This window comes from Engystomops pustulosus, chromosome 2, assembly GCF_040894005.1.
Source record: "Engystomops pustulosus chromosome 2, aEngPut4.maternal, whole genome shotgun sequence".
Taxonomy (NCBI): Eukaryota; Metazoa; Chordata; class Amphibia; order Anura; family Leptodactylidae; genus Engystomops; species Engystomops pustulosus.
Window position 1 is genome coordinate 98,779,638 of NC_092412.1, and position 26,327 is coordinate 98,805,964.

Below are 26,327 nucleotides of genomic sequence, written 5' to 3' on the forward strand. Positions count from 1 at the left end.
TGAGTTCTGGTGTTTATAGAGGACAATATACCCTTTAATATCACATTTACTCCTAGGTGCCACAGAACTGTAGATATCCACTTTAATAAAAACAAAAAAAAAACACCTTTTTTGCTGAAACTTTAACAGTGGATATCTACGTTTCTGTGAGGCCTGGAAACACAATCCTGATGTGATATTAAAGCAATATTATTACACCAGAACCGTTGGGTTAATATGGACTCCGTCCCATCTGGCTAAATGACCTTTTAAATACTTGCTTTTATTATATATATATTTTTAACATCGTTGTCTACTTTTTAAATTGATTTTTGTATAGTTAATAGTGAACATTAGGTGGTCAGTAGGACGTACTGGCAGATTTGATATGTTATTTTGTAATTTGTTAGCTTGTTCATTATGTTGCATTGTGTCCACTGACAAGCACTGGTGCATACAGAGTGAATAGCAGTAAGCGGACATGAAATAAACCATGTGCTCCTCTACTCGGGTAGCCTGTAAATGATTCCTAGTAGAGTGGGTATTGAGTAGTGTATTTAGCCTGACTACAAATTTCTCCCTGCAGGAGGCTGCGTTCCGCAAAGTTGTCCAAGCAACCATGGTACGAGACCGCCAACATGGCCCAGTGGTTGAGTTAAACCGGATACAAGTAAGTTTGGTGCAGTGTTACAGGGTAGAACAATATTGATGGTGGAAAGTATAGCATTGTCATTTGTAATGCTGTCCGATATGTATTAACAGCAGAACCATATCTGCAATCTTAAAGCAGGAAAACTCCTCTACACTTTTCTTAGTTAAAAATAGAGTGAACAGAATGAAGAGTGCAGTAAATTTTACAGCTATGAAATTGTTACTATATTTGCTCTTGCTGTATATTAAATAGTTATTTTAATGCAGTTGTAATCATTTATGCTTATTAACAGATGTTTCTCTAATCATGATAACTTTTGTTTTATGCTGCTTATTTCTTTTTTTTTTTAATAGGTAAAACGTTCACGAAGTAAAGGCGGTTTGGCAGGTCCAGATGGCACCAAATCTGTCTTTGGCCAGATGTGTGCAAAAATGACTTCTTTTAGTCCTGACAGCCTTCTGTTACCTCATCGCGTCTGGAAGGTCAAATTTGTTGGTATGAGCCATTATACATTTTAGATGGTAAAACCCTTCATATTAGCAGTTTATTATTACAGGTGACGAGCAGTCAAGTCAGTTTATTGTAGTAAGGATACGACTCCATAACATGCTGTAAGATATACAATGCTTTTACAGTTTTTTTAAAGTAATTCTGTTACGTTCACTTGTGCAGAGCTAAAGTGGACTTTACATTGTAGTTTACATAAAAAAAAAACATTGTTTTTAACCATTAGGGGAGTCCGTGGATGACTGCGGAGGTGGCTACAGTGAATCCATTGCCGAAATGTGTGAAGAACTGCAAAATGGATTGACTCCGCTTCTTATTGTAACTCCAAATGGAAGAGATGAGTCGGGGGCCAATCGGGACTGCTTCCTATTGAATCCAGCAGCTAAGACCACCCTTCACATGAACATGTTTAGATTTCTGGGTAAGTGCCATCACAGGAGATGAACAGGAATATTGCTGGTATAGTGTATAGCAGTGATGGCGAACTTTTACAGACAGAGTGCCCAAACTACAAACAAAATCCACTTATTTACTTTGAAGTGCCAGCGTGGAATTTTATACAGTAACTTATTGCTACCTGTGCTTCCAAATCTTTCAATTGGCCTAATGCCACTAATACAGTTGACAGAAGGAAGGCAAATTCAAACTACCATTGTAGCGTCTCTCCAGGGCCTCCAAAGATAATGCAGTTCTGTCAACACCTTCCTCCTTTCCCTGCAGTTCAAACAGCCAATAAAGTGTTGCTTTAAAATAGTGCTGAGAGCAGTATCTCTTAAGGTGCCTGGGACTGCAGGAAGATTCAGTGTTTGGTGAACTCTGTCCTTGGACGATGGCCTGAGTGCCCCCAGAAAGGGCTCAGAGTGCCACTTCTGGCACCCGTGCCAATAGGTTCGCCACCACTGGTGTATAGTATTAGGACTTGCAAGAGAGCTATTAAGCTTTCTCAATTGTTAAAGAAGAATCTAAGGAAAAAAGAAATTCCTTTCAAAAGGAGATCTTAACCAGATCGATCCTCATGAGTATAAGTTTGTCAATGTCAATCTAAATAGGGATGTGGAGGTGATGTCTCAATGGTAGTTCCCAATATTAAACATATGATGCAGTGCCTAAAGAGGGGGTTCCCTGTGACATGGTTAGTGAGGCGTTTAACCTTGAAAGCCATCATTTTGTCCCAGTTAGCCTGAATAATCGAGCAGTCTCGAGGGGATGCAGCAGCTTGAAGTTGATGGAGATCTGGTCTCACTCCATAAATGTAAGGCAGTGTCCGTCAGTGTTCTGCTGTTTTGCACATAGTTATTTGGTGTAATTCTGCTCATCCTCTCTCCTTAAATGTGAAAAAGGGCACACATCCTTCATTTATGTCAAAAGTATAGTCTCTGTCTGTCTTATCCCCCATTGGTGGTTAGATGAGGCTGTAGAAGGGAAGAGATGGCAAGAACAGGCTGACATGTCTATTCATCATGTAAGAATGGAAAACTTTTTATCATGCCTCCAAGTTCGGACAAGTACTACAACTCCACACAGGGCATGCATTGGTAGTGAGGATGATGTGTTCTGTATTGCACACTGCCTAGGCAGTGAAATGTTTAATGCAAACCTCTGTCTGTTTGCTGCAGTCATCGAGTGGAAGCGGAAATTCAATAGAATTTATAAATCTTAGGCAAGATTCAGAATTGAACCCCTTCCAGGGCTGCAGTGTATAGCATTGTATAAACAAATGTAGTATTTGCAGTTGTGCTCCTGCCAGCAGGCTTATAGGATACTGCATTGCAGCCAGCTATGGAGGGCTGGATATTTAGTGATATTCTAAAAAGAGAAAAGCAGCAGTTATAATGCTACAAAGAAAAATACATTACCCTGTGCAGGTGGTGGTGGTGGTGGTGGTGGGGGGATAGAACTGTTGTCCATAGCGGTCCGTCAGGTCTCTTTGCTGCCTTTCAGATGTGCAGTAGAGAAAGGAAGGCTCAATTCCGAATAATAGCCTGTTAGTAACACATGACTCCGAGACTATGAAATGACTTCTGTTCCCTACTCTCTAGGTGTGCTTCTTGGAATTGCAATTCGGACTGGGAGCCCTCTAAGCCTTAATCTGGCCGAACCAGTGTGGAAGCAGCTGGCAGGCATGAATCTGACAATTGCTGACCTCAGTGAGGTAAGTGGCGACTTAAGCATGTAATATATGGTAATAGCGGGAGATGAGAGCTTGCCGTCACACTGCCTAATACCTCTCTTTGTAGAAGAGAAGAGAAATACTAATTCATAATCTCTCAAGATAAGCACATAATTTAAGATTATCTTTGACTGGCCGGGAAACCCTTTATACACACTCTTACACATTTTTTTTCAGGTGGATAAAGACTTTATTCCTGGGCTTATGTATATACGGGACAATGAAGCAACATCTGAGGAATTTGAGGCAATGATTCTTCCTTTTACTGTGCCCAGTGCAAGTGGTCAAGACATCCAGCTAAGCTCCAAGCACACACACATAACCCTCGACAATCGGGCCGAGTATGTACGGCTTGCCATCAGCTACAGGTGTGTACTCTAAAATGCTGCTCCATATGTTATCTTTCTATCAGGCCATGTCGTCTTCTTCCTTGGTCTCATCTTAATAGAATAGAATTGAACAGCTGATTACCTATTTGCAGAGGGAACAATTGGGCCAGAGCCACAGAACTGTACTTGAGGCCATGAAAAACAGACCGAGCCTAGTGTCAATGGGACTACTTACATCATGGAGTCCATGCTTGTTGACGGAACAGCAGTAATGGTTATTACATTTCACAGGGAAGCAGGGACTCTGTGCACCAGATACCAATAGAGTCCTGTAAAATCTGGCCATATATCGGTCATAGTGCAGTTGCTATTCCTTTTGTTCTAGAAGTAATTGGGTGTGTCCAACCCCAACTCATCTCATATATTAACTTTACCTAACAGCATGCATGACATGCCAATTCTTGAGCATATTTTTTCTATTATGTTGTTTCCGCTTCGTCCCCCATGACGGCCCAACCTGGAGGATGCCCCTTGACCTCTGCAGGGACAGGAAGAAGAGAGGTTAAATGCTCCCCCCCTTGCATCCTCCCGCCAGTGTTCTTCCTGTCCCTGCCGAGGCAGGACAAGAGAGGTGCCCTCTCTCCTCCAGGGGGGGGGGGGGACGAAGTAAACTTACGGGTAGTCCTGGCTGGCTAAATCCCGGCGGGCTGGGGCGTTCGGTCGGCCTTGTGTCCTCCCTTTCGCCGCCCTTCCAGTCCGTTCGTCCTGGCCGCCGCTCCGCGATCCGTGTGTGAGCGCGCGGCGGCCGAAAAAACTACAATTCCCGGCGTCCTCGAGGTCCGATGACGACTTCCGGTCGCGACCGGAAGTGGCGGCTCACAGGACCGCAATGCATCCCTGGGAACGGGAACGCGGCGCAGGTGAACTCTACAGGGGGATGGGCTCCCCATTAAGGTATTTAAGGTCACCTGGAGCAGGTAGTCACGCTGATCTCAGGTCTAAGATCTGTGTGTGACGCTGCGGTGCTGGTTTCCTGTGCTGTGTATTTCTGAAATTTTCCTGTGCGCTTCCACGGCTTTTATGATGGCTGACGAGGCAGACCCTACCTTCCTGCATCCTCCGGTTTCTGTAAGTGGGATTTTTGTGCAGGTTTGGGTTTTTTACTGTGTGTAAAATAGTGGGTCATTTATTATCCTCCGCTTGCCCTTTCAGGAGAAAGACCAAGGGTCTAAAACGAAAGGCAAGGAGGATAAAGGGGATAAGACGAGCAGGTCTGAAAAACCCGAGAAAAGCCGGCTTAGAAAGTGCAACATGTGTGCCCACTCTATGTCCGACTCATACAAAAAGCCGATTTGCAAGTCTTGCATCGACAATTTTATGAGAGAGGAAAAGACATCCTTCTTAGACGAATTAAAGGGCTTTATCGAGGAGAAAATAAGCTCTTCAGTGGCCGCTGCTACGTCCAGGCCTCCACCGTGTAAGAAACCTAGAGTGGAGCCGGATTCTTCTATATCTGAGGGGGGGGATGATTCTGAAGCTCCCTCATGCTCATACGTAGAAGATGATGATCCTACGGACTCACAAAAAACAGAAGATTCACGTCATCTGTTTCAGTTCGAGGAACTCGATGGTCTCTTAAAAGCAATTAGACAGACCTTGGAAATCGAGGAGATTCTTCCCCCTAGATCTAAGGAGGAGGAACTATTTGGGGGATTGAAGGCAAAACGCCAGAGGGTGTTTCCCCTGAATAACACGTTAAAGGAGCTGGTTTCTGAGGAGTGGCAAGAGCCAGAAAAAAGGGTTATCGTGTCCAAAAACTTTAAAAAGAGACTTGTTTTTGAGCCCGAGGAGTCTAAAGTATGGGACACTTGTCCAAAGATGGATGTGCAAGTTACCAAAATAGTAAAGAAGACTGACCTTCCTTTTGAGGACGCGGCCCAATTAAAGGACCCTATGGACAGGAAGTCTGACTCCCTGTTGAGAAAGGCCTGGGAGACCTCCATGCTCAGTCTGAAAACTAACTTGGCTTCCACCTCAGTCGCAAGGAACTTGCTGTACTGGCTGAATGAGTTGGAATCCCACATCAAGGAAGGGACTCCGAGATCAACAATCTTGGAGAACTTTCCTTTGCTGAAATCTGCAACAGCCTTCCTCGCAGATTCTGCTGCCGAGGGAATTCGTTTCGCTTCAAAGGAGGGAACACTTACTAATTCTACCCGACGGGCGCTGTGGCTAAAACAGTGGAACGGGGACATCAGATCCAAGGCAAAACTGTGCAGTCTTCCCTTCTCAGGGGAGTTTGTGTTTGGCCCAGAGTTGGATGCTATACTTGAGAGAGCATCAGATAAGAAAAAGGGCTTTCCTGAGAGATCGATACCCAAGAAGCAGCCCTTTCGAGACTTCAAAAAGGATTCCTACAAGGATAAAGGGAAAAGGGGACGCTGGAGCTACCCGAAAGGAGGTAAAGGGAGAGGGTTTCTGTTCTCCACCCCAACAGACCCTAATAGAAACAAAAAACAATGATGCCATAGTAGGGGGAAGGTTGCTAAGATTCAGAGGAGAATGGACAAAGGTCACTTCAAATCCCTGGGTCTTAGATATATTACTGCATGGGGACCTGCTATGGTGGTTGGAAGACGGAAATCTGAGGAAAGGGATCTTCTGGTCAAACAGCCCTTACATCCCAATCCAGACAGACGCGAGCCAGAGGGGCTGGGGGGCAGTGATGCCTCAGCAATTTTCCCAGGGTACCTGGACAGAGGAGATTACAAGAAGGTCCTCAAATTTCCGAGAGTTGCAAGCAGTATGGGAAGCACTCAGCGCGAACACGCCTCTTCTTGCCCACCAACACCTCCTAATTCTATCAGACAATACAACTACGGTCTCCTACATAAAAAGACAAGGAGGAACCAGGTCTCCTCTCCTGAGTACCCTAGCTCGGAAAATATTTTTGTGGGCAGAACAACACACTCTGTCAATATCTGCCACTCATCTAAAGGGCACGGAGAATTCAAGGGCGGACTTTCTAAGCAGAAGAAAGATCCTACCAAACGAGTGGAGCCTCAAGGAGGAGATCTTCCAGCGGCTAACATCTTTGTGGGGTTATCCTCTAGTGGACTTGTTCGCAACAAGGGAGAATACCAAATGCCTGCATTATTTTTCTCTGGAAAAAGGGGAGAACAGGGAACGGCTGGACGCCTTCTCTCACTCCTGGGACATTCCACTAGTCTACGCCTTCCCCCCAATTCCCCTGATCGCCAGGGTCCTGAGGAAAATATTTCAGGAAAATACCAGAGCCATCTTCATCTGCCCGAACTGGCCGAAGAAAAGCTGGTACCCACTCTTGAAGAAGATGTCACCAGAGAATCCAGTCATTCTTTCGCCATCAGAGGACCTACTACATCAGGGTCCAATCCATCATCCAAACCCAGGGAAATTACAGCTGTCTGCCTGGATCCTGAATCCAGCTTCTTAAGCTCTCAGGGACTCTCATCTGAAGTCATCAAGACCCTGAAGGCAAGTAGAAAACCAGTCACCTTTGCCATCTATCATAAGATATGGAAGAGGTTCTGTTCCTTCTGTAAGGACAGTCCACCTTCCCAAGCTAACCTTAATATTTTGCAGGTGCTTGAATTTCTTCAAAAGGGTTTGGAGTTGGGTTTGTCTACCAGCACCCTGAAGGTCCAGGTGTCGGCGCTTAGTGCCTTCTTCGACCAGCCTCTCATCGAGCACAGGTGGGTCAAAAGATTTATTAAAGCTGCCTCTAGGTTAAAGCCTCAGACTGTTAAAAAATCATCAGCATGGGACTTAACTCTAGTTTTGAATGCCTTAATGAAGGAACCATTTGAACCTATCGATTCCTCCAGTGTTAAAAACCTGACACTTAAGACAGTTTTCCTGATAGCCATCACTTCTGCTAGAAGGTTAGGTGAACTTCAGGCTATATCGATTAGGGAACCCTACATGAAAATTCTAGATGATAGAATTGTGTTGATGTTGGATCCAAATTTTGTTCCCAAGGTGGTTTCCGACTTTCATAGGAATCAGGAGATTATCCTACCCTCCTTCTGTGAGAACCCTTCTTCGGCAAGAGAACGCGAATGGAGTTCTTTGGACGGGAAAAATAAGGGGAGGAAGGCGTCGAAGGCGACTATTGCAAGATGGCTGAGACTGGCAATTGCCTCATGTTACGACCTACAGAAAAGCCCGATACCAGCAGGAATCCGAGCTCACTCGACCAGGGCTATGTCCACATCTTGGGCGGAAAGAAGAGGAGCGTCACTAGATCAGATTTGCAGAGCTGCAACGTGGTCTTCATCCACTACATTCTCCAAGCATTATAGGCTGGACTTGCACTTGTCAAAAGACCTATCTTTTGGACGCAAGGTGTTACAGGCTGTAATCCCTCCCTAAAAAAGCTTACTAATTTTGTAAGTCTCCAGGTTGGGCCGTCATGGGGGACGAAGCGGAAATTGTGAATTAGATTACTCACCGGTAATTCTATTTCCGTTAGTCCACCATGACGGCCTATATATTTTCCCTCCCAGCTGGATTTCTTCCTTTCTTTGTATTATTATTTCCAGATAATTTTCCTTTGTATGTGGAGCAAACATACTAAATAAATCTGGTTGTATCTTCCTCAGCATGGTTATTTTGTAATCACTGGCGGGAGGATGCAAGGGGGGGAGCATTTAACCTCTCTTCTTCCTGTCCCTGCAGAGGTCAAGGGGCATCCTCCAGGTTGGGCCGTCATGGTGGACTAACGGAAATAGAATTACCGGTGAGTAATCTAATTCACAATTTTACTGTATACTTTATGGAAATTTATAGGTAGTTGGTCTAGTGGATATTACGAGTTGGGGTTGGACACACCCACTTGGCCAATTACTTCTAGAACAAAGGAATAGCAAAACCGAGTTATTCGAAACTATGTTCTGAAATGTATTAATTGGGCAATTACATAATAAAATAGAAATGAGACAAAAAATGAATGAATATGAAATGTTTGAAAGCAGTCATATTTAAGGTGTCTGCACTCATCATCAAGGGAACATTTATTGCTCTTGATGATTTATGGTGATTGTCTTGTTTTCTTAATAAAATAGTGTTGCAACCAGAATTGGGACTGAATAGCTTAATAGCTCCTAGATAAACATTCATGAACTATGTATGGTGCTGCAATTCTGTAAAACAGCCTGGGAATAAACCCTAGACTGCAGCCAGAGGGCAATGTTTGTTGAAAATATGTAGACAAGATGCCATTATTGTGCCTGATCTATAAAACACAAAGGAAATTGTCATGTACTATATTAAAATGGTTAAAGAATATTAGAAATATAGGTTTTTTTCCCCCTGCTGCTGGGCTTCTGTCCACCCCACATTGCTTGCTTACATGGATGCAGCCCGTCTCTGGCTTTAGTATTCATGGTATTCAAGGCAAGTCACTTTTGTAACCTCTTGCAGTAATAATTTATACATAAACTGGATTTTTCTTTTATATTTGTGTGTGTTTATTTACAAATAAAATAGTATAATTATTACTATTATTATTAATAATAATAAAAAAACTTTTATCAATATGTTCAAACCAACCTGCCACATAAAATTATAACTTTATCATAGGCCTTATGGACACAACCGATTTGGTGACGGTGTGTTAGCCGAAATAACAGCAGATAATTCATGGCCCCCATTGAGGTCTATTATGCACAGCCACTGTATGGTGAGACTGTACATCATGAGTGAGCCGAGCGGCCACGCCATAAATTAATGTTTGACAATTGTTTATAAGGCTGTGTCCAGTGCTTCTGTCACAAATTCTGTCAGATTTGGCACTCTGTCATTTAATAGCTTATTTAATGCATGGACCTTGGCAGAACATTGAAAGTTGTAAACAAATTTTAATTGTTAGCATTTTTGCTGTGGTCCCTGTAACTGTTTAAGTGGCTCTAGAATTTATTTTCGATGAATGTCTGTGACCAGAACCTTATCAAGTGCATTCACACCTTCCAGATCATTTTTTATAGTCAAGAGTGGGGTCAACTCTTTGAAGTTCTATGTAACCACTGAAGTCAAGCTCTCTTTGCCTCATATAGCCCCATCCCCCCTCTGTTGTCATTGATGTCCATGTAACATTAGCCTGATGTCTATCTCAGGGTCTTTTTCGATTGTGCCCAATGTCTATCATAGAGACTCTGAGACGGAAGAGCTTGACTTCAGTGTTCTGCCTTTGAAGTGATAAACACATTTGTTGTATAAAAACTGTTTATTTTGTGGATGATGCCACAGAACTGGACCATAAAGGGCACACAGTCCAGAACCTGTTAATCGGTGTACTGTATATGTAAAGGTGTGTGTATATACACTATTACATTTCTTGCTTTAGTAGTACATGAAGCTGTTTGAGGACTGATGACCCACTCCTGTAAGGCTGCAGTCTCATGTTATAGCTGTAATACTGTGCTAGGCCAAGCAACTGGGAACATAATAGAATGTGTGTATCTTACGACTTGAAAATGACAGAAAATGGTTTTGTCTTACTGTGCCGCTATTTAGTAATGATAGGCTGGAAATGCACCGCTAGGCAGAAATGTACTGGAAAATGTACAGATACTTTACCTACCTTGTGAAAATAGGAGGGACCGGTCTTTTTCAGATCATGAAAATCCCAGGACTAGATTTTCTGATTTAATAAGAAATGTTTTCTGTAACTACACGAGGTCTGCCTAGTACATTGTAGGCTGTGGGATTCAAGAGATATAATTCCTGTCTTTCCAGTTAAGGATTTCTAGTGTAGCCAAAAGACCAGTCACATCTACTTAGAAGAAGGCTCCTGCCATCAGCTAGTCATAGCAATAGCTCAATTGATTGTAATCCTATCATTCCATGTAGAAGCATTTAAGCTCAATTAAAATGTCCTAAAGCTAGCAGAAAGTTTCATAAAGAGAACTTTAAACATTTGGTAGATTTTGTAGATATTATTAATAATTAGTAATCCTACAAACTACACCTCACTCCCTAAAGAAAATCTACCATCAAACTCGAGCATGATAAACCACGTACGCATAGATCCAGGCACTGTGACTGTGGCAATCTTCTTATATTTGTTATCCATGGCTTCCTTCCTTCTAATATCAACTTTTAACATTATGCTAATGAGCCATAGTCTTCTGGGGCGGTTCCCAAAGCCCCTCCATGCTGCGGATTCACAGGCAATTAGACTGTCTCCCTCTCTGCTCCTGCTCGGCACTTCCCCTCGCTCTGCCTGATGTAATCTCACTGCAGCACCGGGAGTTTGAGCACACAGTAGGGTGGCTTTTGCACAGTGTAAGGCCCTATGAAGCTGCAGAATGGAGGGGCAATGGCAAGGCCCTCAGTAGTCTTTCAGGCTCATTAGAATAATTTGAAAAGTTCACACTGTAAATGGGTTGTCCGGGATTAGGGGTCTTTGAATATACCATAGGTCCCAGGGGGTATAAAATAACGAACGTGCTATGGCGCGTCAGTCGGTTTACATTTTGTGCGGTTGTGTTCACTGTTCACATCATGTGATCTGAAGTGCTGCATGGAGGAACTGCATTACTCTGCATTGCTCTGTTTCTAATGTACAATTTCTTTTATAGGTTACATGAGTTTGATGAACAAGTAGCGGCTGTACGTGAAGGGATGGCACGTGTGGTTCCAGTTCCCCTTCTCTCACTCTTCACTGGTTATGAACTTGAGACAATGGTATATTCCCAGTCTATAGTAAATAGTATTAAAATGTGTATAAATATCTGAGTAGGGTTTTTTCTATAACAAAACTGTTTAATATGGACAAACCTTATTTTCATGTATGCAACTGCGTTCTGTGAGAGATACTACAGTAATATTATTTGCTCTAGACTGTTATCTTTATGAGCATTCTGGGAGGAATTTAGGAAGTTTACTTCACATTAGGCCCCATTCACTGCATCGGTAATGGTACAAATAATGGGGGCTGCTGTTATACATAACTATAGTATGACCTTTAGTCCATGCAAGTCTGCGGAAACTGATGGTAATCAGATGGTCCTCCATGTACCATCAGTATTAGGTCTTCATTATTTTCGTGCATAACAACATTGAGAAATGGCAACCACTGGAGACCATAGCCGTGCCACTACTTTAGCTGAAGGGGTAATTCAATAATGTTTGCATTTTAGCAGGGGACAGACAGCCCGGTTTATAAAATAAAACAAAAAAACATAACCTGCAATAAAAGAAATTGCCAGCATTGTCCTCTGCAGTCACATGGCCAGTGATTTCCGTACCATAAACCCCGGGACTGTCACTTTAAACTTCTTTGGAATGACATAGACTGTTACGTAAGGGAACTGCAAGGGAATCAGCTGCAACTTTATATATTTTACATAGCAGTATCTACTCCAGTGCCACCTAACAACACATATTTTACTATAGACTTTATATTGCCCTCCATTTACAGTATGTAGATCATCCTCAGATCCCAATAACGCCGTCATGGTTGTTGGTTGTATACTGTCCCCCCTTCTCCATCTAGAAGCAGCAGGGATCTGCTAGGGCAATGTCTTGGAGAGCTGTACATAATGCGTTTTTTCCATACCTCATTTGGAGTACCAGCAGAAATAATGGTGTAAAACCATTTCATTCAGTAATAGATGACTAATTGATATTTACTGGATATAATGCATTTAATGAGCACGGAGGTTCATACTAGTCATTTGGAGGTTTCCAGCCTAGGTTGACTCCAGCAGAAATCCAATTAATTGAATGTAGTCCCTATGGAGTGAGATATGAGTATTCCATATAAACTCTTAGTGCTTTTGTGTTCACAATTTCCCAAGTTAATTTTACTAGGGTTGATGAACTGTAACCCTCCATAAAATATTGGCAGGGGTTGGATGGAGATGGTATTGTACTTTGTTGAATATGGAGAGTTTCTAATCAGTTCCTCTGTAATTTGTCTTCCTGTGTTGGGTAATGGAGAAGTGTTTTATATTGTCCTCTTTATATTTCCAGGTCTGCGGCAGCCCTGATATCCCTCTTCATCTCTTGAAGTCCGTTGCCACGTATAAAGGGATTGAGCCCACAGCTTCTCTCATTCAGTGGTTTTGGGATGTGATGGAGTCTTTCTCCAACACTGAACGTTCACTGTTCCTTAGATTTGTGTGGGGAAGGACCAGACTTCCTCGAACAATAGCAGATTTCAGAGGCAGAGACTTTGTTGTTCAGGTAAATCGTTTTCCTTGTGTAATTTCCTTGTGTATTTTAGTGCTCCTGTTTTTTTTTGTTCATTTAAGAGGATATGTATGGTCAGTTTCACAGAAGAAAAAAAAAACTGTATTAAAGTCACTCCTGGGGTGCCACATATAACTTCTGGCTCAAGAGAAAGAATAATTGTGGCATCTAGTGCATACAAGAAATTGCAGTGGGGGACAGAAAAATTATAGTACTAATAAGCACTGGGAAAATTATTAGTTGAAAGCATCTAATGATGTGGGGAAAGGTCTATTTTTCACCGAAATGATCTTAAAGTTGCCAAATTTTGCCACTTTGGCACTAAGCCAGAAATAGTGGTTGTCAAAAAGAGAACTCATGGTCTTGCACGGCAATGATTTATCCAAACACACTGATTTAGTTTGAGACTGTGATATGAGGACACACCTTAGTTATATCATCAGTATTTTGCATCACTTATTGTGAGCCGCTACCAGAAGTGGAGAAAACACTCCTAGATTTGGCTCACAAGAACTGATGAAAATACTGTGATGTGAACTGACTAGGAACAATAATTGCTTCTAGGCAACATGAATGCCAAAGATCTCATATCCATGGGGCATATCAAAGGCAATCATACTACTCAGAGGGTCTATTATACTTGGCTATAACCCCTGCTGTATTTCAGGTGACAAATCTATTTGTAAATATTGTCCCATGATGTAATGGAGTAAAGGGAACAGCTATTTAGAAGAGTTGCAACATCGCTTTTATGGACTGGTGTTGTCAACTTTTACTTTTTTGTATTTTGATCGGATATAACATTCCCGGAAAAAGTGCTGCTCCAAACAGCAGTGCTGTAGTACACTATGCTGTATATGTCATATAACAATATGGAGAGTATTGATGGATTTTAATATGCTAATCCTGCTGTTTCTTATGCTTTTATACAGGTCTTGGATAAGTACAATCCACCAGATCATTTTCTTCCAGAATCTTATACCTGTTTCTTCCTACTGAAGCTTCCCAGATATTCTTGCCGGCAGGTTCTTGAGGAGAAATTAAAATACGCTATTCACTTCTGCAAGTCCATAGACACTGATGACTATGCACGCATTGCACTTACTGGTGAACCCGCAGCAGATGACAGCAGTGATGACTCTGATAATGAAGATGCGGATTCATTTGCTTCAGACTCCACACAGGACTACCTTACAGGACACTAAGGGAGCCAAGGCAAGAAGTGGCCTCTCCTAATGCACTGAGATTCCCTACCCTCACGGGAACCTGGCAGTCCAAAGTTTAGCCGTAGATACTACAAATATATGAAGAAAGACTTATTGAACTTCTACATTGTGTTTGAAAGCGATGCTTAGGTGCCTATTCCTTACTACACTGCACTTATATTGTGTTTTATTATATGTGTTGTAAATGTTTATTACAAAATACCAGTGCAGTGTCCAGTGTGAGGCAGCACAGCCTTTTACATGTGAGTGCAATAGTTTTTTTTTCTTATGTAGTGTTGTATTCCTGTGTCCTTTCCTAATGGTTGCTAATACCCGTATAGTGGAGAACATGAAAGTATTAATCATTTTCATTCGCCTCTCCTGGAGCAGATCAACAGTATTCCTTCCAGTTACATGTAAAATAGTGAAATGAGGGACATCTCTGTGTTTTCTGAACACTAGTTCTGCTTGTATATTTCTGCTCCCACTTTATGCTTTAAACTCCACAGACATTACAATAATGGGAAATGTGTATATAACTAGTTTCATGACATATGCAATCCATTGTCCCTCTGAATAAACTGTGTCACTACAACATTTGACTATAGTAGTATTTTTCTCTGCCTATGTGCCGGTCTCATGCATTTTGGAAGGTTATACAGTCAACCGGTGTAATTCATTTACATCTTGTGTATTGTCGGCGTTGACAACAGGTCTTGCATTTCAGGTATCGTTAGGTATTTGTTTTACAAAATGTATTTCTATCTTTTCCATTTCCCTCTGTTTTGATCACAGTAATGGATTGTGGATTATGGCCAATGGTGTGTCTGTTAATGCGTTAAAAGCCTAAGGGTTGAATAACATTTTTGGCACCGTCCAGAGGAGTCTGATGGAATTAATAAAATGTTGTGTTGCAGACTGATCAAAGAATTGGCTCTAAAAAATGCATTTACTTTGCTTGAAAACACACACTTGTAGAACGGATAGCGCAAGGGTCAAGGACATATTAAATAGTGGTGTTCTCCGCTTGGTCCTGCTTCATATTAACAAAACTTTGATTTGTATTCCAAGAAGCACATTTTACCTAATCAGCTTTTCTCTTGCTTTTCAACTAGAATTTTCTTCAGAAACCATTTTGCCAAATGTTATATAAAGGTTGAATAATGCTATATCACTGTGCAACATTGTGTGACGTAGACAATATGGGCAGCACGGTGGCTCTGTGGTCAGCGGTACAGCCTTGCAGTGCTGGTGTCCTTGGTTCAAGTCCCATCCAGGTCAACATCTGCAAAGAGTTTGTATGTTCTCTCTGTGTTGGCTTGGGTTTCCTCCCACACTCCAAAACATACTGGTAGGTTGATTAGATTTTGAGCCCCAATGGAAACAGGTACTGATTTGGCAAGCTCTGTGCAGCGCTGCGTAATCTGTGTGTTCTTTATAATAAAAATAAATAATAAAGGAATTAGTGGAAGTATTTGGTATTGCAGCAAGGTTCAGAACCTCCTATTATGCCCTAACATGTGACCCCCATGCCGCAGTGCCACAGTGGTATCTGAGTATTCCCCTCTCACAAGATCTATATATCTAACCAAGCCGATTTTACGAACACACAGCGGACCGGAACATTTACAGAACATGTGCATGGGTCTGAAGAGTAAACTTTCTTATGGTATCCCAATGCTAGGGGATAACATAGACATGAGGAATTAACCATAGAGATAAGTGAAAAGAGTGACGTTTATATGCAGTGTGATTGCGTTTTGGAGCACGTTTGAAACTTTGGTAGTGTGTATAAGTCTAATTGTCCGATGTAGGGCATTGCGGAGAATTGGTGCAGCTTTAGAGAAGTCCTGGAGATGTGAGTGAGAGGTTCATTTTAATGAAGAGAATAATCGTAACTCACGGGCAGATTGCAGATCATGGCCAGGGTGACTGAAATGATGAAGAGTTGGCAATGGAGAGTTTTATGGATGAGAGCCATTAGTTTAAATTTACTTTATAAAGTGACAGGCAACCAGTGCAGTGACTGGCACAAACGGGAGGCATCTGTGTAGTGTTTAGAGGAGAAGAGATATTTCATGAAAAAGATACAATGAAAATGCGATCACAGAGATGTCCTTTTGGACAATCGAGCGAAGCATCCATGGCTCCAGCCCAGGGACGGGTGTTACATGGCTCGGCAGTTGTGGGCACTGCTATGTAGGACATTTCATGTCCTACCTGAGGGTACTGTTTTACCCTTTGCCATCCTGCCATAATCCCCTTACTCCTTTGGTCTCTTAGTTTATGTATTTGCTTATTTTAATAGATAAAAAGGCTTTAGATGAATGTCTTTATAGAAATTTCCCAGTTGGAGGCTACAGGGCAGGTAATAATACAGGGCATGACTTTCTCCCCTGTACATGTATGTGTAGGCTGCTATGTGGGTGTATAAATATTTATTTACTTTAGGATTGCAAAAAAGTCTCACCAAACCATAAGAGTAGCAAAAGGAAACCTACCATTTGATTTGATGCATTATGAAGCAAACATACCTTGAGAATACTGTAGCTACACTGATGGAGGATCATATCTTGGTTAATCCTTGAGCTGAGTGGTTTTGCTGAAAAAACAATTATAACATTCAGGACCTTGGGAAAGCTGAGTCAGGTTGACTGACATAAACACATTACACACAGGAGCTTGTAATTACAAATGGCAGATAGTCAAGCTAATCAACCTGACCTGGATCACTCATACTCAGCAGCCAGGGGATGGTGCAGCAATTGATTATTCTGCCTTCAGGCACAACCAAGGGATTACATCATCCTCTCCTGCAGTAAATAACTGGCGTGCTAGGAGAAGCACTGAAGCGGCCATAGAAGCGACAGAGCTTCATTATCACAATGTTATATCTGTTTTATCAGCAAAACCACTCAGCTTGCATCAGCTTGCTTCATAATGCATCAAATCAAATGGTAGGTTTACTTTAAGTTATGAGTGGGGTTATATTGTTATTTCTCATGTCTTGTGAACTCTCAGCAGATGCAAATGTATTTGTTCTTTTAAAAAAGCAATGTATAACTGAAAGGCAAAACAAATGCATCCTAAAGTCTGTTGATGAAGTGCAGCATGTCTTGGAAACTTATTTATTGTGTTGTTTAACAAATGTTGTGGTTAGGCTAAGGCTGCCGATGTAGGGAGAGATTCCCTTTATAAAAAGCTAACTTTGTTTTTAAAACCATCTGCCTCAAAGTTTATATAGGTGTATCTACGCTAATGTAGACCTGTTCACTCCCATGAGCTTTACACCTCCTTAAAGGGGACCTTACACCACCTTCACCAACCCCAAGTCTTTGTTCTCTAGGCCCCTCTGCTCCTGTGTTTAAAATTTGGCTTTCTACTGGCTTGATGCCCGTCTGTAACTAGGCTTTACACCTAATGGCAGTACAGGCTTGGGGTGATTTTGACTATTACAAATCTGCAGCCTATTTGGGGAACGTTCTAGCTTTCTCGATACTGCGACTGCCCCATATACTTGCAGCCTCCTGATAACCTTTTGAACTTCCCATCTACCTGATATTTTCAGGACTTAATGGACTCTTCACTATGTTGACTCTATTCCTGCTGGTGACACCCATTTTGTATTGAGATTTGACGCCGTCTGTTTCATCTTGTAAAATCCTTGAAAATGTCTTCAATCGAAACCTAGTTAAAGGAACGCTCCAGTCGAAATAAACCATGTGCAAGGAGGAGCATAACTGTAGGTTCTAGGAATACCATGAAAATGAGTCATACTCCTCCCTTCAGGCCCCACGCCATGTTTAATTCCATAAATTAGCTTTGACTGGAGTGTTCCTTTAAATAAAAACTTCCAGAGACACATTGCGGAATTGATGGGCATTACCCATAGCTATTCTTTCAAACTAGGTTGGAGTTATGAGAGATAAGAACAGGGGTGCTTCAAGAAAACTGCCAAACTGTAGAGAAGAGCATCTAAATTGAAGATGGAAAACTTGTTATTAATCTTTTCGCTTTAAGATATCTGCATCAGGTTTACCTATACTTCATTTTTTTTACAGGCAAAATGTACAAAAATGGAAAAAAACTAATCAAATATCCATGCTGTCTGCTATGCAGGTGAAAAAATGAGGTAAACCAAGCAAGACTCCTCTGCGACAAAATCACATTATGGAAAGGTTTTCATTTATAGAGATGGGCTAAAAATAAATTGCCAATCAGTCTTTTCCGTGTAATCAAATCTACGCTTACAATTTGGCTTTAAAGGAAATAACAATTTCTGAATTGCTTCCAGAGCCCAAGTGCAGCAAGTCTGATTAATACACTGCCTGAAAACTGATGGCTTATCAGATTGGCTCAACATATTTCCTGCATCTCCAAGCTGGCTTTAACATTTCAAGTGGCAATATTTAAACACAGGGCTGGATTTAGACTGTTGCCTGCGTCATGTAAGTAAAGAGGAATAGGTTGCTAGAAGAAGCTAATGCTCCAATGAATCTGCCAGCAAACAAATCCGATTGTTAAACCCATGCCCACATTTATGTATAACGCTCTGAAAGTTAAATAGTGTTTATTGAGATCCTGCAGTCACAAGAAGCTCCAGAGTAAACTGATAGAAGCTGAGAGATGAAATAGGAAAACCCAAATTCTTTTGTTCTAGACCCACTGTAATCTGAAGTTTTGGGTTCAATTCTGACAATGGTCATGTTCTACCCCTTTATTCCTCTTCTCTTATCTTTGTGATTCTGCCTGTCTGCTGTCAGCATCATCACACAGGTCCTTCAAAGCTCCATATTCTCATTGCTCGCGTCAGGAACACATCATGTGATAGTGAATTCATTGTACTTACAAAGAGGTGCCTGGATATCTTTATTGAAAGTAAATAGTTAGAAGATTATCAGGATGGCACAGTGAACAGTGACATCTTCTGACTCCCATATATAGTATTTTTTATATTTCTATATAGTTGGGTTTTTTTGGCTTCTTTTGTGTGAACATGGTAGGGTTCTTGGTTGGATGTTATTGACCACTGGTCTTGGTATGCTGTAGTGATGTGGTGTTCACGAACGAGCTGGCTCTAATAGCTGGTTTTCGTTCGTAAACTACGAGAGCCGGCTCCCGTCAGTGAGCCGATGGCTCACTTAACCCCGCTGCTAACCGTCTCGCTGCGCCCCCTTTAACCCAATACAATCGCTTATATATTTAATAGGGAGCCGTTCAGGAGCCAGAAGAGCCTGCTCTTCTAGTGAGTGGAGCCTAATGAGCCAGCTCACTAAGAAGAGCCATAATTCCCATCTCTAGTATGCTGTTGTCCATAGTAGTAAGATGCAAGGGTCAGTGAGTAAGAGTTCTCCTTACGGTACCTCCTTGAGGTAGGTGTGTGGAGACTTCTGGCCATTGATGCTCCACTTGGGAATTCTGGGAAATATGCAAATAACTTTCCCTAGAGTGTAAACTATGCCTCTTTTGCTGCCTTGTAAGGCAGTCCCCTTACCATCTAATATGACGTTAAGGAAACCTAATGACATGACTTGGGAAACTTATTTGCATTTTTTCCAGAATCCCCTAGTGGAGCATCAATGGCTTTAAGTCTCTACATACCTACAAAGCGGCTTTAATTGGCACACTCTCCACAAGGAGAACTCTTATTCCCTGACCCTAGTCAAAAGCCTCTCACACAGCCAAAACAGTTCCCTACACTGTACTGAAGAGACACAACCACGGCGAAACAGTTTTGTTTACAGTTGGGAATTTGTTCCTTCTGGAATAGATTTTTTGCCTTTAATCCCACATCTTGTTATTAGACTTCCTGAAAGTCATGCTTGATGGTAAAGGAGGCACGTGTTTTCTTGTCCCATCTAGGAAAACAGTTTTGCATTTTTCCAATTTAAGAAAGATCCAATTTACACCACTAAACTGGACGAAACTGAAGATATAATACGTAGTAATGTAAGGTAGTCAGCTTGTATAACTTTGTGTGTGAATTTGCTGTGCCCTAAAATAATTTAACACACAACCATTATTGTCTAAACTTCTGTCAAAAAAGTTGAGTACCCCTTAGTGAAAATGGGCAAATTGTGTCCAATGTGTCAATTTTTTGTGTGCTTGGAGTTCACCAGAGGGTCACAGGCCACCACTCCTCCATGTCAATATTCGGGAGCTGGTGAATGTTGGAGACCCTGTACTACTCCTCCTTCTATTTGAGGATCCCCCACAGATGCTCAGTAGGATTAAGGTTTAGAGACTTGGAGACATGCTTGGTCAGTCCAGCACCTTTTCCCTCATTTTCTTGAGCAAAGCAATGTTGGAATAATGCCCTGTGGTCCAGTTTCTGAACGGATTATGCTTTTGTTCAGCATCATTTATGGTTCCCTCAATAAGCTCCAGCTCCCAGTAGCACTCATGCAGTCTAAAATCATGTACATACAACCACAATGCTTGACTTTAGGCAAGACACACATGTCCTTGCTCTCCTCATTCGGTTCTAGTAATCCATGTCCTTAGTCTACTTGTTTTCATCAAATTGTTTGGAGGCTTCCTTCTGGGATAACAGCCATGCAAACTAATTTGATTGCATTGTGATTCATGATCTGAGCACTGACAGGCTGATTGTAAGACCTGTTCTGAGTGGAACCTGTCTCGCTAAACTGCTGTATGATCTTTGACAACAGTAGCAGCATAGTGGCCATCTTCTAATAACCAAGGCAAGGAATCGGGAGCCTTTTTTGGCTGAGAGAGCCATGAATACCAAATATATTAAAATGTAATACCATAAGAGCCATATAATATGCACATCCCCCTAGTAGATAGGTAGCCACAGCAGATGCCCCCTAGTAGATAGCTAGCCCCAGCAAAAAAAAAAAAAAAAATTAACACGGTCCTACCTGTGCTCCCAGCAGCCAACTCCCATGATCTTCTGTATGACACAGGAGCCACTACCATGACACCACCTGGGCCGCACAAAGGACGCAGGCAGCTATAACATCAATATCTGGATATATTCTCTATGTTCTGTCCTACCTTGTTGAAGATAAAATATTTCATGTTTCATCTGCTTAGATTAGTTATTAGAAGTAACATTTGTTGAGCACCAGGTTTTTCCCATCCTGTAATAATAAATAAATGCACAACCTTCTGAAACACATACTTCTTGATAGTATTATTAAGCTTACCCTTGAAACAAAGTAGGGAGAGTGACAAGATTTTAATTTACACTCATGTAACACTTTTCATAGACTCAGTCTCACATCATTACTCTCACAGCTCAACAATACCGAGAACGCCTCCACAGTATAATATTTCTAAGATCTGCTAACAGCACAGATCAATAGCGTCCATATTGCTCTTACCATTCCAATGTACACTATAAATGTGCCAATTGAGATGAGTCTCTTCTTCACTGCTGAAAATGTCTTGAATACTGAGAGGGTGAAAGTTGGATTTCTGGAAACATGTCCATGGATTAATGGAAACACACTTTGTACAAAGTATACAAATTCATGGATTTCACTAAGAATGACTGTTTCCTGGTTCTAATTTCCTGGTAATTGATAAGGTTGTTGTGTAGAGATGTAAAGATATGGGAATACTATTTCACCTCATATGCAAATTAGCTGCAAGGCAACATTGTACAAGTCAATAAGGGTCATTTATCTTTTCTCTGTTTGTTTTGGCTAGTTTTTGCCTGCCGTTTTTCCGTCTGCTTCTTTGGTAATTTATCAATCTCACTTTTTGTGTTAAATGGGGGATTTTTGAAGATCTATTTTTAAGACATGTTACAAATGTCCCAAAAATGTTGCACAAATGTCTCAAGTCACTTCTTTCCATTTTCTAAGTTTTCTTTAAGTATGGTTTAGTCTGGAGTTTTTTTGTGCCAAAAAATGTTGCATATTTTAGACAATTGTTATTTGCGACATTTAGCACATCTAGAATAGAAGATAAATGAATGAAAAACAAATGTCGGCGGACATTTCAAAATGTCCCCAAAAAGAGGCAAAAATTGCAATGCGCCAAAAAATGTCTAAAAACCCCCAGAAAAAACAGGAAGAGAAATAAAAATAAATTAACCCCAATGACTGTTCCTTTTAAGCCTTTTCAAAGACTTTGACATTGACATGAAGAACAGCTTCATTTAAGATCTAATTTGTTACAGAATTGAAAACACATTGGGGGAGATTCATTATATCTTCTCTGCCAGTTTTAATGTTTCCATGACCCGCACACCACTTTGGGCATGTGAGTGGAGTGGGGAGCAGTTGTGAATCCACTTCCTGCAGCCTGGCCACTCCATTCGCCGATATGCCCATAGTGACGTGCAGATCATGGAAACATAAAAACTGCCAGATTTACTATAGTCTCCTATACTATAGTCTCCAGCAGAGACTATAGCAAGAAACTCCACCAGGTCAGACCTGGTCTACAGGTTTGAACACGTATCTGCGCCCCACTGTACCAGCAGGATCTTATATCCTGCCTTCTTTATCCTGCTGGCCATGAAGGATTTGTACACCATAGTGTAAAAGTTGTCTTTTTTTGCAACATTAAAGGATATCCTTTTCTCATTTACTAGTTATGAACAGTTGGGAACTGGAATGGAAACAAGCATTCTATAAAAAAAATGAAGGAAGAGGTAATGATAAAGGTCTCAAAAGGTTTGTAGAGGATAAGGTTGTGAGGACTAATGTGTTCTGATGGGCAAAGCAGAAACTTTAAAACAACTGAAAGATTTGCAAGATGACGGAGAATGTGGATCTGTCTTCAATGACCACTGCTATGATAACCAGTTCCTACCATGCAGAACGTAGAGGCCTATTTATTAGCTTTTTACAGATGGAGTCAAGGAGGCCCTCAAGGGTATTATACGGTGGCAAATACCGCAATTTTGGGCTGCTTTGACGCTTCCTGTTTTACATAGATGGCTTCTGAAGATACTTTAACTAGGGTATGAGGGCATATGCCGATGATGCATGCGCCTGCAAGATGGCAAACCCAGGCTGAGGAGTGAGCCAGATCCAAAGGGAAGCTCTTTGGGCTGCTTGACCTATATGCCATTTTCTGTGATATATCCATGGGTGGATTCGGCATGGAGACAGCCAGAAAAGATGTAGGCAGCTGAAGAACTAGAGCTGAGAGCCACCGAATTACGAATAGTTGAGACTTAAAGAGCCCTTGTGGAATGTGGTGGTATGCCATAAGCTGGGTTGGATGTGACCCTATAAATTGGCCAATAGGTGGACTTCTGCATGGCTCCCATGGTGTCTTTGTGTACAGCCCCTTAAACCACAATGATGTGATTGCAAGACCATTTTTTAAAAAACTGAAATTAATTATTTAATAGGATTAAAATAGCCTTTGTCTGCAATGTCTTTCAAACCAGTTATATGAAAGATGAAGCTGAACAGTAGACCTGATTATCACTGCACAGATCTCAGGGCAATAACGATATCCTAGCAACATGTGGGCAATGACAAATCCCAATAATTATTAACTTGACATTTGTTTTGTTTAAAGCAAGCAATTAATGGCGTGTAAATGTTGAGAGTTGTCAGAATTTCTGATCAGTGTTTACCAGAGCAACAGATTAAACTGCAAATGGCACGAAGTATTTATACTCAATATTGTGACATTTGGTGTAAATAAAGATGTAGGCTGAATAGAATGAATGGAGAAGCTATCAGAGGAAAGAATTAAGGCTCAAGACAGCGTAATTGTCTGTCTGGGCAGATCTGACCACAGGACTGGAGACGCACTTCTAGGATTGACAAGAAAAACACACATATATTATACGATGAACTGGTGGTAGAGACAGAGCTTGGTGAGGGTATAGATAAAGTATACTGATGGCAGAGAAAAAGTCCAATGAGATTATAAATAGCAGGGTTGTAAAGAAATAGATGCATAGTGACTCTTACTAGCTAGTAAGACATTAGATATACCTATTGCAATTATTCTAAGAACTGTTTCCTGTAGTAACAATTTCACAAGCTATTAAATCCACCTCCCGCAAAGCGATTAATTTTCTTCCAATGTATTAATCTGGGAAAGACACCCGTCCAGTAATGGGGCAGGCCTTCTTAATCCCCAGTCCTGACTTTAGTATGATCACTGTGGGATAAACAATTGTTATTATAATTGTTCCCTTTCTCTCTGACCCTGTAGAACCCTTTTATATGGCCGTGGGCCAATTACTGTGAACTGTCATTGCTAGGAACCTCCATTCCTGATAACTGTTCAATTGTCTGATGATCACATCTTTTATGTAACTTAAAGGATGGTTGATTGTCGGCAGCACGCCATCCTTTGTAAACCGGGTAATATGCTGCTTACTTATACAAGCTTGATAAAATATGCATTTGAAGGAGTTGTCCCATGGTTAACTGTTAAACATTGTACACATTACCCCTGTACTGTGACATCACTCTGTATATTATCCCTGTACTGTGACATAACTGTGTGTATTATCCTGTACTGGGACATCATTGTGTGGATCATGTCTGTACTGGGACATCATTGCGTGTATCATGTCTGTACTGGGACATCATTGTGTGTATCATGTCTGTACTGGGACATCATTGTGTGGATCATGTGCAGCATCCCTGCCAATGCAAGGCAGAGGAGTTGTTGCGAATAAGCCCCTTATATTTGTGTCCCCCTGGTAGTGAGTCTGATCAGCTCCCCTGCAGGACACTACACATATGCTCAGGTAATTGTGCAGCGGTAGATTTTGCCTGGATAGGCAAGGGTTGAAGGCAATGCTACGTTATTGTCCAATGATGTTCCACTATTGTAACTGGAGTGTGATTGGAGGAGGAGACCACTTGACTAGGGAGTAACTAAACCCTTAGTCAGGGGAGGAGTTAAGTCAGTCAGAGAGAGCAGATCTCTCAGGCCCAGCTCTCACCACAGGAGAAGCTACTAGGCCTTAGCTCCGCAACCTGACACAGAGTGATACTGAACCACAAACAGGACAAAGCTTCAGCTTCCAGGATTGGACACAGCTACATCCCAGCCTGCCCCTGCATCCAGGCTGGTGAGACAACTCCTGAGGTTCCTCTCCAAAATCACTCCAGTACTGCCTTTGTACAGAATCGTTTGGCGTGTTGTTACCGTTGGTTGAATAAAGAACTGTAAGTTACTTTTATGCACAACGTCTGGTCCCTGCTACAGCTGCATCACCACCAAGGGCGCCCCATCTATCTACCAGGGACTCACACTACAGACTCTAAGGGCTGCCCCAGGGAGAACCAGTACTACAGCCTCTCCCTCTACATCATTTCTTGCCAACACCACGTGCTGGAGACCTGCCAGGCTGTAGGACAGCCCTCCGGTCCCCATACCAATCTCCGTGACACTAGCGTGCCTAGGCCGCAACCGCCAGCCACTCCAGTATTCCGGGGCCCCGGCTGTCTCCAGGCCCCAAGAGAAGGCTAGGCCCTGGTGGGGGATGTTGCACATGTCTGTACTGGGACATCATTGTGTGGATCATGTCTGTACTGTGACATCACGGTGTATATTATCCCTGTACTGTGACATCACTGTGTGTATTATCCTGTACTGGAACATCATTGTGTGTATCATGTCTGTACTGGGACATCACTGTGTGTATTATCCTGTACTGGGACATCACTGTGTGTATTATCCTGTACTGGGACATCATTATGTGTATCATGTCTGTACTGGGACATCACTGTGTGTATTATCCTGTACTGGGACATCACTGTGTGTATTATCCTGTACTGGGACATCATTATGTGTATCATGTCTGTACTGGGACATCACTGTGTGTATTATCCTGTACTGGGACATCATTGTGTGTATCATGTCAGTACTGGGACATCACTGTGTGTATTATCCTGTAGTGGGATCTCATTATAGAAGGCATCATGGTTTCTGGTTTGCCTTTCTTCTAACTATGTTGTAAGCCAAGCATTGCCAGGACTATTCCCATTCTGCTGCCATGAACGAGCAGACATGTTCAGTTTTTTCCTTACAGCCATAGGATTCTAGTAGTGTAATAGATGATGTGATTGTGATTTCTCCATCCTCCCACAGGATAGGTGTATGTATAGGATTATTACTATTTGTACATTACAGGGGTCAGAGGTTGGTTTGCTGCTTTACACATAGAAAGGAGGCAGAGACATCACTCATGGACACATCTCCACCCTATGGCACTATTAATAAGGGTGCATATTCGTGACAGTCCTTCAGTCTTGTACATAAAAGAAATTCTGCCCAACTAATATGAA

At 41.8% G+C, this 26,327-nt stretch overlaps 2 protein-coding genes across 5 annotated transcripts in view; both read left to right on the top strand.

The window, feature by feature from the left end:
• HERC2 (HECT and RLD domain containing E3 ubiquitin protein ligase 2) overlaps positions 1–14,674 on the top strand; it is a 109,684-nt gene extending 95,010 nt beyond the window's left edge. For all 4 annotated transcript variants that reach the window (XM_072135681.1, XM_072135684.1, XM_072135683.1 and 1 more), the window contains 8 exons: positions 566–649; positions 985–1,126; positions 1,365–1,559; positions 3,178–3,290; positions 3,486–3,676; positions 11,260–11,365; positions 12,656–12,868; positions 13,807–14,674. In XM_072135681.1, the coding sequence (XP_071991782.1) occupies positions 566–649; positions 985–1,126; positions 1,365–1,559; positions 3,178–3,290; positions 3,486–3,676; positions 11,260–11,365; positions 12,656–12,868; positions 13,807–14,079 (1,317 nt within the window). In that variant the 3' untranslated portion in view covers positions 14,080–14,674. The remainder of the gene's footprint in view (positions 1–565; positions 650–984; positions 1,127–1,364; positions 1,560–3,177; positions 3,291–3,485; positions 3,677–11,259; positions 11,366–12,655; positions 12,869–13,806) is intronic.
• LOC140118160 (uncharacterized) lies at positions 6,200–8,279 on the top strand. Its single transcript, XM_072135685.1, has 2 exons — positions 6,200–7,371; positions 7,658–8,279. Exons 1-2 carry the CDS (start codon positions 6,200–6,202, stop codon positions 7,803–7,805), a joined length of 1,320 nt encoding a protein of 439 aa, XP_071991786.1. The 3' UTR covers positions 7,806–8,279.
• Positions 14,675–26,327: the final 11,653 nt, after the last annotated feature.

Bases quoted from the DNA above. Each gene is read 5' to 3' on its own strand.
- LOC140118160 (XM_072135685.1), top strand. From the start codon at position 6,200: ATGGACAAAGGTCACTTCAAATCCCTGGGTCTTAGATATATTACTGCA. The intron at 7,372-7,657 runs GTGGGTCAAAAG...TTTGTTCCCAAG, and splicing joins CAGCCTCTCATCGAGCACAG to GTGGTTTCCGACTTTCATAG.